The sequence below is a fragment of the Mustelus asterias genome, chromosome 18 (genome assembly GCF_964213995.1).
Source record: "Mustelus asterias chromosome 18, sMusAst1.hap1.1, whole genome shotgun sequence".
NCBI classification, from domain to species: Eukaryota; Metazoa; Chordata; class Chondrichthyes; order Carcharhiniformes; family Triakidae; genus Mustelus; species Mustelus asterias.
This window is the reverse complement of record NC_135818.1, coordinates 13,507,066-13,519,151: the sequence shown is the minus strand read 5'-3', so window position 1 is coordinate 13,519,151 and position 12,086 is coordinate 13,507,066. Positions and strand designations below refer to the sequence as shown.

General features: G+C 39.5%; 1 protein-coding gene across 2 annotated transcripts in view; it reads left to right on the top strand.

Annotated features, from left to right (window-relative positions):
- The first annotated feature begins 529 nt into the window (after positions 1-529).
- Positions 530-12,086, top strand: part of LOC144506968 (polypeptide N-acetylgalactosaminyltransferase 11-like) — a 30,068-nt gene continuing 18,511 nt past the window's right edge. For both annotated transcript variants that reach the window (XM_078233439.1, XM_078233438.1), the window contains exons 1-9: positions 530-553; positions 1,198-1,503; positions 2,429-2,552; positions 3,031-3,197; positions 4,839-4,964; positions 6,189-6,438; positions 6,667-6,784; positions 7,084-7,236; positions 10,718-10,942. In XM_078233439.1, the coding sequence (XP_078089565.1) occupies positions 1,236-1,503; positions 2,429-2,552; positions 3,031-3,197; positions 4,839-4,964; positions 6,189-6,438; positions 6,667-6,784; positions 7,084-7,236; positions 10,718-10,942 (1,431 nt within the window). In that variant the 5' untranslated portion in view covers positions 530-553; positions 1,198-1,235. The remainder of the gene's footprint in view (positions 554-1,197; positions 1,504-2,428; positions 2,553-3,030; positions 3,198-4,838; positions 4,965-6,188; positions 6,439-6,666; positions 6,785-7,083; positions 7,237-10,717; positions 10,943-12,086) is intronic.

Sequence of the window (12,086 nt, the reverse complement as noted above, 5' to 3'; positions counted from 1 at the left end):
TGTGTGGAGTTTGCACATTCTCTCTGTGTAGGTTTCCTCTGGGTGCTCTAGTTCCCTCCCACAGTCCAGAGATGTGTAGGTTGGATAGATTGGCCATGCTAAATTGTCCCATAGTGTCGGGGGACTAGCTAGGGTAAATGTATGGGGGTATTGCCTGGGTGGGATTGTGGTTGGTGCAGACTTGATGGGCTGAATGGCCTCCTTCTGCTCTGTGGGATTCTATTCGATGATATTTGTATCCTTACTTCTGAGTTCATATTGTAGAGTACCCAGCCAATGAAATGCTATGATGTGGAGATGCCAGTGTTGGACTGGGTGGGCACAGAAAGAAGTCTCTCAACACCAGGTTAAAGTCCAAGTTTATTTGGGTCATAAAATTATCTTGTGGTTGTGTCTTTGCCTATATAGGCCATGTTTTGAACCTACCTCTCCACTCACCTCATTGAAAGCTCATGATTCCAATTTAACCTGGTGTTGTGAGACTTGCACTCGAAATGCTGTTGTGGTGTTAAAACACAGCAAGATCCCTTTGACAGCACAGAGAAATGATTAGGTAATTGTCCAGAACACTGGGATCTTTCATGATGCTTTCTGTTGAAATATAATTATGCCCATTTAAAATGTTAAGTTGTATGTTCATGTTACATGGCAAGTGTGGATTTTTTATGGGTTACCTACAGTTGGGTTTTCTGGCTGAAGGTTTGCTTTAGAAATTTTGCAGTGTTGAATTGCTTTCATCTGAACTCTTGTGCAAGTAATAAGCTCATAAAATGAGTTTATTTCAATTTCCTGAGATGTATCTGTATGACGTTTTCTATTATACAATAATATTTGGAATTGTTCAGAATGGGAAGAAGCCATTTGGACCATCATGCCCATGCTGGTTCTTGGAGGAGCTATCCAAACAATCTCATTCTCCTGCTCTCCTCCCTATAGTCCTGCAACTCTACTCTTGCCAGAATACCTACGTTTTGAACATCTATTGCACTGAGCTTTCTTAGCTCAAGGGATAACAATCCTAGCTTCTCTCGTCTCTTTGCTTAATCAACAAAAATAAACATCTCTGCTAATAGTTTTTGACATTGGTGATTTTGGCTATATTGCTGTAGCTTCCTGTTACTTTGTCTATTTATCAGTGAATGTGACAGTTGCTGACTATTTCATTGAGTGAAATAGTTTTTTTTGTTGTCTTTTCAGAGTAATGAGAATGAGCCTCTAACAATGCTTGGAATATCATGGGTAGCATCAGGTTCCACTATTTCTGCTATGGATGCCTGTTATCTTCATTGATTTGGACATTTCTCCTTTTCATCTATTTCAATTTAAATTGGGAAAAATATACTTTCAGTAATGTGCCCTTCCAGGGGAATCCAGGACTTGTGCAGAAGCTCCAGCCTCCAATAACACGCAATTCCAAATGGGTTCCTGACTTTCAGAAAAATGCTCAGTTTATGAAACCCATTCAAAAAGAATTAAAGAAACTTGAACTGTCTCCTGAACTTGGTGAGTGGCCTTTTCTTGCTTTGAATTCTTTGAATGTAATGGTTACAGGGATGTTAACCCAAAAACATCATTTGGTAACCCGTGATCTTATGTAGCAGCCAAAATGCTGTGCTATATTTTGTCATGAACAATCTTAATTTCTTCAATCTAATTCAGTAACGGACCATTCTGTCAATCCCAGTTTTAAGTGTAAGCTAGTATTGTTTATATCAAAAGCTTGGACGTTTAATACAAAGCAAGGAGAATTGTGTGAATGGATCCACCTTTTGTGGCTTGAAGTATTTTTCATTGACAGCCACTGTGATGGAGGAGAGCTGTTGGACATCATGGAACAAGCCCTATTCAACTAACTTTTTGATGTTGCATAAAGTTTATTCATTAGTGTCGCAGGTAGGCTTACATTAACACTGCAGTGAAGTTACTGTGAAAATACCCTGGTCGTCACACTCCAGTGTCTGTTCAGGAACACTGAAGGAGAATTTAGCATGGCCAATGCACCGAACCAGTCCATCTTTGGACTGTGGGAGGAAACCAGAGCACCCGGAGGAAACCCACACAGACACAGGAAGAATAGACTCTGCACAGACAGTGACCCAAGCCGGGAATCAAACCCGGGTCCCTGGCACTGAGGCAGCAGTACTAACCACTGTGCCACCATGTATCAGAGGCTGATACTTTTGGAGTGTGCAAATTAGTAGTCTAATGTGCAGTCGGAGAGTATTAGTGGCAAGTAAATTATGATGGTCAGGTATATGCTTTTAAGGTTGAATGTTGTCCTAGGATTAAGCTTTATAATTGCCATTGTAATTTAAGACTTGAAGCGATTTCAAAATCCACAGAAGATTTATATCTGATATGAAATGCAATGTGACATTTCCTCTGTGGGATTTTAGCAACACTAGTAAATTCAAATCTTTCTTTTCAGGAAGGATTTTCAATGAAGCTGACCAGGAGGTTCGGGATATGGGATACCAGAAACATGCTTTCAACATGCTCATCAGTAATCGCTTGGGTTACCATCGGGATATTCCTGATACCAGAGACCCAAAGCAAGTTCTGCATTATTTAAAAATAAAATGCTGAAAGTAACCTCTGCATTGAGTTGCCCCTTGTGCAAGAGGGTATTTCAAAAACTTTAATAAAGAAATTAAATACTATTCAGATAATCTGAACATTCTGTAGGAGGGAGGGGAAGTCATCTTGCCCTATTATTGCACTTGGTTGCTGACTGTCATTCTAGTGAGGATTAGGGAGTAAGTCACCTGCTCTAAGTCTAAATTGTTGCTATTATCTTTGATTCAAAAAATCTTCAAGACAAGTGATTAGTGGGGATTGGGAGATTTTGCTGAATGACAGTTATAAAGTCTCTTGGATTCCCTTTTTAATTAAGTTTAATTTGATATTTTATGTATACAGAAATATCCAGGAGCTTCTATGTTGATGAATGTTGGTAACATTTTTATAACACCATTGAAGTGAATACTGGGGGAAAAATGTCATGGTTTGATGAGCTTTGTTTCCTCATAGGTGTAAAGAGAAGAGTTATCCTGTCAATTTACCATCTGCTAGCATTATTATCTGCTTTTATAATGAAGCATTATCAGCATTGCTTCGGACAGTTCACAGCATTTTGGATCGCACTCCTGCATACCTATTGCACGAAATTATTCTAGTGGATGACAGGAGTGATTTTGGTGAGTAAATGTACTTTTTTTTTTCCCCCCTTCATCTTTTGCCCGTATTCCCTTGCTGCAAAGAACTGACATTTTTTATTTTGTCCTTGCAATACTCGGTACTATCAAAATGTCAAAATATGATAAAAGCCAGTGTGACATGTTTGAACAAGGAGTAGGCCATTTGGCTCCAATCTACTCCATCTAATAAGCTATGACTGTCCTGACAGTAACCTCAAATCTGCATCACATCTATTCTTGAGTACCTACCACCCCCTTGCTGACAGTCTATTCACCTCTGCCTTTAAGATATTCAAAGATTCTGCTTCCATGCATTTTCAGGAGGAAAGTTCCAAAGATTGTCAACCCTCAGAATTTCACCTGTTAAATGGAAGATTGCTTATTGTTAAACCCCTAGTTCTAGATTCTCCTACAAGAGGAAACATCCTCTTTATAATTACCCTATTAAGACTCCTTGGGATCTTATATATTTGAATCTGATTGTCTTTTACTCTCCCTAATCTGATTTGTTTCCTGCCAATTTGTAAGTGGCTTGGGTAATAGTGCAAAGAACATTGACCTCTGTGCCAAGCTCCTTATACTGACAATGCCGAACCTCTGTCTTACCCATATAATGGTACCCACGTGGACCATGATAATTGGGTCTCCCGCACCACCACTGCCAGTTCTCCTCCAGCCCCAAGTAGGTTAGCATTGCTGCCTCACAGTGCCAGGAACCTAGCTTTGATTCCCAGTTTGGGTCACTGTCTGTGCTGGTGTGCATGTTTTCCCTAATGTCTGTGGGTTTCTTCCCTCAGTCCGAAAGACATGTTGGTGAGGTGCCTTGGCCATACTAAATTCTCCCTCAGTATACCTGAACATGTGCCAGGGTATGGCAACTAGGGGATTTTCAGTGTCTTTATTGCAGTGTTAATGTATGCCTATTTGTGACATAAATAAGATGTCCCAAACCCTGGCACTGAGCAGGCAACATTGCCATCTGAACTTGCGCTCTTTGCTGCAGAGAATAATATCAATCATTCTGAAAAGCCCCTCGCCCTTTGGACAACTGCAAAGGCTGAGGATCCTGTGCTCTGGATCCCCATACCTGCCTCACTTGCAATCACTCTGCTATCCCTGACCACTTAACAGGTGTGACCACTTTCTGGAATAGTGTCCTGGTAACTTTCCACCTCTGTGCCGCTATCTGCAGCTCAGCTTCCAGCTCAATTTCTGTCCCAAAGTTCCTGCAGCCACACACTTAATGCAGATGTTTGCCATGGATCGCACTGGTATCAAAGCTCCCACATCCTGCATTTGCAGCACATACCTCCTGACCTTCCAACTTCAATATATGCTAATTAACAATTACCAGTTAATTTATGATTAATAAAGCCTACACCTCCCAATAGGTTTTGGCACTACCAGTAAACCTTGCTGATAAAACAATACCGTACTTGCAGCACTCCTAAAACTTAATTTTGAATAATATCAGTCACTGATTTACCTGGAAATCAAATACTGGAGGCTGAAAGAGTAGGAGAAAAGTTACTTCCTCCTAACCCTTCACCAAACTCCCTACTCAGCGCACTTTACCTCTTATACTTGAAGTTAGATGATTTTAACCTCTTCCCAAACTGATGTTTTGTTTTCTACTTTCAGTTGAGTTGAAAGATGAGCTAGAAAAGTACATTGACAACAACCAACTTAAAAAAGTGAAACTAATAAGGAATGTAATGCGAGAAGGTTTAATACGTGGCAGAATGGTTGGATCGTCTCATGCAACAGGTACCAGCCAAAGCTCCATCTTAGTCTGGACTAAGTCATATTCTGAGTGGTGTTTTGTGATCAAACTAGAGGCGGAAGAGGGATGTGAAGCTTTGCAAAACTTGGGAATCATTTTTGGTTTGGGTGGTCTTAGTACATTGATCAAGTTACTCGGATGATTTTCTGTTTAGAATTCATGCCATTTTTCTTTCGGCTTTCTACTTTGATTGTACCATAATCTCCAATTTAAAGGTAGGTTATACAATCCAAAAGTTTTGGATCTTCTACCACACTAGTTTTACCAACTGCATAACACTAAGCTTGTTTAGAGATTTGGATGAAGGATCTTGAATCAGATTGTCCAAGTAAGAAGAGATCATCTGCTCATTTTAAGCTAACTCAGTCTGTAACAAAGCACTTCCTTAACCTACAATCATTCATTACAGAAACTGTTTCTTAAATAAGATTAGTATCCTGGAATCAACAGACGTGTGGGTTAGGTTGATTGGCCATGCTAACTTTGCCCCCTAGTGTCAGGGGGATTAGCAGGATAAATATGTGGGGTTACAGGAATAGGGTCTGGGTAAGATTGTTCATTGCTGCAGTCAAAGGACAATACAGCACAGGAACAGGCCCTTCAGCCCTCTAAGCCCGCACCGCTCCCTGGTCCAAACTAGACCATTCCAATTGTCCGATAGGAATTCTATGATTCAACCATCCTTCCTGGCAATCCATCTTCCGAGATGCAAGAAAGTAATCTAGTTTGCCCAAAATAGATATTCCCCGGTGAATTCTTATGGAACCTCAGCTTGCAGTCAGTTCCCATCTATTCCCACTGCACATCAGAAGCTATGAAACCAGATGCTGTAATTAATCATTGTTTATAATCTTGTAATAATGGTGAACAACGAGGGTTGCAATGATGCCCACTTGTGCTCAAGTCTGGAAGTCGCAGTGTGCCTGAACAGACTTCATAGGAGCTCCTGCTGATGGTTCCCTTGGCACCCGAGTTGATTCTCCAGCACTTGGATTTGTTTGGGTCAGAAAGACCTTCCCCAGCTTCACATCAAAGCACCCAGCAGTTTATTCAATGAGCCATGATTTTCTTTTGCATGTAGTATTGTACACCAAAAGCTCAGACACTAATCACTGATTGTGGGAATAACTTTCCACACACCAGTCCTAGATTTACCATAGTTTAAACCTGCTCTACTCTCTTTGATGCAACCATTTGTTATTTTCCAGGTGATGTGCTAGTGTTCATTGATAGCCACTGTGAAGTAAATGAGATGTGGCTGCAGCCTCTCCTGGCTCCAATTAAGGAGGATCACAGCACTGTAGTCTGCCCGCTAATTGATATCATCAATGCCGACACACTAATCTACAGCTCTTCTCCAATCGTGAAGGGAGGGTTTAATTGGGGCCTGCACTTCAAGTGGGATCCTGTGCCTGTCTCACTGCTGAATGGACCAGAAGGAGCAACTGAACCATTCAAGTACTAATTCTGGTTTTTTGGGGTTTGTTTTGGGGAGAGTGTCTAAGAAATGGGAAGCTGTGTAGTAATGAGTACATTGATAATCAAATGATAATTACAAAATTACCTCTTGCTTACTGCTGACGGGCCTCAAACTGGAAAATACTTTGTGCAGGTTTCAAAATTTGGATTGTTGCAGTTTAGTGTCAATGTAATTAGACTGAATGTTCTTTGTATTCTCTCATTTAGATCACCTACAATGGCAGGAGGATTGTTTGCAATGAATCGGGATTACTTCAATAAACTTGGGCAATATGACAGTGGCATGGATATTTGGGGAGGGGAAAATCTGGAAATTTCCTTCAGGGTAATTTTCTTCTCTGCCCTAAAACATATCTAAGTTGTTTTTTGTTACACAGTAACATAGATTCTTAAATTTTGCAACATGGATTTTGCCTTTTTTATTTGCTTGTTGGTCAGATCAGTGAACACACCTGTGCATTAATCATACACTTTGTTTAATTTTCATAAGTTAATGTTGATCAAATTGATACTCAAAGATTACTTTATCTGGTAGTAACTTGCTTTAGAAAATATATAATTTCAAATATATGGTGTACAAACCCTATCCCCTCTATGCAACTTTTTATTATTGTTTGGGGTCAGATTTGGATGTGCGGTGGGCAGCTGAAAATAGTTCCATGTTCCCGTGTTGGGCATATATTCCGGAAATGGCGGCCGTATGGTTCACCAGGAGGCATGGATACCATGGCGTACAACTCTCTGCGTCTTTCCCATGTATGGATGGATGAATATAAGGTATGCATTTACAAGGGGATATTTTATTGGTTCACAGATACAGGACCGTAAATTGGTGCAATGTATGAGTCCATTAATGACAAGCACTTACATCTTAACACATTTGTGAGGAACCTTTTTTTTCTAAACCAGTAATTGTAAGGAGTTTGGCTACCATCCCAGGAAGGGGGGTTCAAAGCTTGGGTGAAAAGATGAGTTGTTGTATGTTTATTTGTTTTGAGGTAGGAAGAAGGGGTTCCAGTGTAGAATTCTAGAACAGGAATCTGTTCCAGTGGTAGGGGGTCTGAAGAGAAAACGTAGGACTGAAGGAGATTGCTGCAGTAGCCAGAGAGGGTTAAAATCTAAGAACAAGGGTCTTCAATTTGGTGTATATGACAAAGACTTGGTGCAAGATAGATGTTTGGCAGCATTTTGGACAAGAGATTGATGTTGAGTTTGGCTGTGGTAGAGGTTAAAGTTGGAGACACCACATGATGAGCTGGAGACAATTGTGATGCTTTCACTAGATGGCAGACAGGCCGACTGACAAACTGGCTCCTGAAGTGGAACTGTCATCAGCATTCATGTGTAAGCTAATTATTCCTGTGGATGGTGTCACTAACTGGAATAGCCCAATGTTAGATTCAGGCAGTCTCCAGATAATGGTTTAATGGAGTGTAGGCAACTGTCAAGTTAACTTTTATCTTGTCTGCAGCCCACCCTAAAAAGCTCAGTACCTTAACAGTAGGAATCACATGGACCCTGCGTCCAGATAGAAATGTCAAATGATTATCCTTACAATCCCAACGTTCTTTTATCTTGGAAGGGAGTGGACAGTTTAAAGCAGAATTGTTTACAACCTGACATTTTCAACACTTTGCGACTTTGCAGATGCTCAGTCTATCCACTGTTAGCATAAAGGCTGCTGCTATTTTGTTTGCAAGCATGCACCCCTTGCACCACCTTCCCTGTAAAACTATCTGGGCCCCTTTAATCTCTAACAATCACATCACCCAGGCTTGTGTCAGGCAGATTTCAGAACCAGTCACTTGACCACCCTTCATTTTACCTTAAATCAACAAGGCAGTCCCAAAACAATAATTTTAATCCTGATAATTGTAATTTGCACATCATGAATGGGATAGTATTGCAGAATTATCCTTTACTAGTCAATTATACTGGGCTAAGAATTGCTCCCATTATTAGTGTTAAATAATATTTTCACCTAAGCATAACTGTTTAACATCTGGCTTTATTTACATTGATGGAAATAGTTTAGCAAGGAGTCAGCAGTCAAAAGACCACCCAAGATGGTATGGATGGATAATATCAAAATGTGGGACTGGAAATGGAGAATGCAAATCAGTAGTGAAAGTGAAGGTATATGAAAAACCGCAGGAAAACCTATGATTTGCTCAAATTTCTGGTACTTGAGACCATAAACAGTTAAGATGCTTTTACAAAATACTTCCAGCCAAAATTATTTGATTTTTACTATTGTCAGGATGTCTCATTTGCTGAGACCTAAAACAACATCATTTTTGTGTAGAGTAGCACTTTAAAGCTTTCCTATCTGATCTACTGGACAACTTGTATACATAATCTCAAAACAACTATCAGATTTCAGATTAGCAGTACCTTCAATCTGTTATTTACTTTTACCCTTTTTTTAAAGTTATGTACATTTTTAAAAGGATAAATAAATGTTCTGTTTGACACAGGCTGATGTTCTACTTCCATCACATTACCTATTCATGATGTTTGGACAAGATTTAATGATCCTATAAGATGAGAAGCTCTACAGAAAGTGTCTGCTCCCAGGCTGTTTCTTGCCAGCAGTACTAATGTTTAACCAAGCAGCCACATGTGACTGAGCAATGCTCAGTGTACAAGGTATCTCTTGCTTGCATTTAGAATAATGGGACAAATTGGTAGAATACCTCTTCCTTTTTAAAACCTGCATCCATGATCTGAGCCAACAATGGCTATTGGTTTAATTTACGACACCACCATAACTAGTAAACGAGCCCACACTAATTGGAAACTTTAAGAGTGCATTGAAATAATATTTGCATGTTAGTAGAACTTCACTTAAATAGCAATTTTCAAATTGGATAATATAGTCACTATATGTATTTTTGTGGCTGTAACATTTTCTTTTACGCTTTATCTTCCAGTCCTTATCAAATGTCTGTGCTTTCACATGTAACTCCTTTACTTGATGACAGACTCAGTCCAGCCTGACCTGACACATACTTACCCAACATACATTTCTAGCAGGAATCATTGTATAGAGATTTAAAAGTGGGAGCTTTTGGCTTCTGCATTACCAATTAATATTGGATGACTTGTTCCAGCCTTATGTTTTACAAGCTGGGACCAAACCTGACGACAACCTAGTGCAGAAAATTGGGGCTGTGATTTTCTTTTTCATATTCCAGCTCAAGCTTTCCAATTAGCTTGGTTATTAGAGCTGGAGTTCACACTTTGGCTTCAGCTAAGGTATTCTACTGAAGAGGAACTAGTGCGAAATACAAGATTTCTGTTTGAAATGTTTGCAATTATGGCCCAGCTTTTCTTTACAGGGGACAACGTCTCAACTGAAATTCCTACAGTTGTAATGTTTCCTTGGCCTGTCAATGTGATGTCTTGGAATTTTTGCATTATTGTTTGCTTTCCTGCATGAGCTAAAATGTATTATAGGGATATATTGCACAAGTTGTGAACAATTGATTATTTTCTATGTAATAGTCAATGTGAATAATTGTAATAAAGCCTCATGGCATATGATGATGGTGTTATGATGTGAACTAGAGCCTTTAGAATTGAAAGAAACCACAGGATTTGTGTTCCTGATTTTATTTTAGAAAAGTAAAAAAACCTGAAGCTGAGACTTGATTTGACTTGAGTCATAAACACAGAACAATACAGCACAGGAACAGGCCCTTCAGCCCACCAAGCCTGCACCGATGTGTGGTCTGTATCCCTTTTGTTCACCCTGCCTGCTCATGTGTCCATCAAGATGCTCCTTGAACGTTGTTAACATGCCTGCTTCCACCACCTTCACTGGCAGTGTTCCAGGCATCCACCACCCTCTGAAAAACTTTACCTGCGCGTTTCCCCTAAACTTATTTCTTCTAACTTTAAACCTGTGTCCTGTTGTGGTTGACCTTTCCACCCTGGGGAAAAAGCCTGACTATCCATCCTATCTATGCATTTCATAATTTTGTAGACCTCGATCCACTTGCCCCCTCAGCCTCCATCTTTCCAGTGAAAACAATCAGTTTATTCAACTTCTCATACTGAAAACCCTCCAGACAAATAGATACAAAGAAATAATTTGTGTTATGCTTCTCTGCAAACTCTAATTTCAAGCAGTGTAAGTACTGTTGGTAGAGTTTGGGAAGGGTTTGAATTGAAAGGACAGTCTGTGGATGTGAGCACCTAATCTGGGTTTAATAAACTTTTTAAAATTGTTTTTTTTTCTTCAATTGAATTTCAGGAGCAATACTTATCTTTAAGACCTGATCTGAGGAAACAGAGTTATGGTGACATTACTGAGCGTTTGAACCTGAGAAAAAAGCTGAACTGCACATCTTTCAAGTGGTATCTGGATAATGTCTACCCAGAGATGAATGTTAATGGACCAAATGAAAAAAGTAAAATACAACAACCTCTCTTTATTAACAAAAGTCCCAAACGATCCAAAATACTGCAGCGAGGAAGGGTAAGATTCAAGAGACCTGAATTAAGTTATGTATAATATTTTTACTTTCAGACTTCCTTTTTTCTGCTGTTTCCCACCCTTGTACAGTACAGGGCTTTTCTGCAGAATGCAATTTAACTGTGGAAAGGGGAGGAGACCTCCAGGATATTCAACCTTTTCTTGTTTGTTTGGGCTTGCCTGCTTAACCTGTGGAAAATGAAATACAGAAGTTAACAGACTCTGAAAAATGTCTTCATGAAACACTAACATTGAAAAGTCCTCTTCCCCCCCCCCCCCCCCCCCCCCCAAGTTGCTGCTCAGGATTTAAAATGCATAAAAGATTTGCACACAAAGAAATACATGATGAGTGGGAAATAACCTTTCTTTTTCAGTGCAGTTTTCTTCTGCTTGTCTATTATTCAATTTGATGTTTCACTCTTCTGAGTGAAGGCTTGCAATTTTATTTAAAAATTGGTATCTGTCAGTGTAAAGTATTTAAATAGTGTTGGCTACAAAAATATGCTCTTTTTCAATGCATGGTTTATATGGAAATAAAACAGCCATGCACTTTGTGGGGAAAATCTTGCTTCTATCGAAAAGGAATTGATTGGATTATGAAATCTACCTGGAAGAATGGTGCAAATGAAACCTAATAAAATGTTAATGATTGAATCAACTGAAAGGGTTACAATTATTGAGTCAACTCTGGAGCATTGCTATTTCCACCTGAGAATAAATCTGTTTAAATGGGAAGTCTTTGAGGAATGCATTCATTTTTGAGGCCTATTTGCCTTTCCCAGCTCTTGTAGTTTTTTTTTTGTTGCAAATCTAGTAAACTTTTAAATCTACTCTGTTCAGGTTTGAGAGCCTATAACAGAACTTAACTTCACTCAGGAGGTATTTTACTTCCAAGTTGCTGATTACAAAGTTTCTTGAAGAGAGAAATTAATGCTGCAATTTTTTAATAGTGTCAGATTTTTTTTGCAAAGTGGTGTTAAATTCTGATTTGTTTCAGGCTAGTTGGTGCTCACTCCACTCTGCTACTCATTTTCCTGGTATGGTTGCATGTAACATTGTTCTGAAGAATTATTCAGCCCTTCAAGCTTCTTTCCTCTTGCCTCTACATTTTACCAAGAATTGGCACGTTTGGCCTATTGGGGGTGGG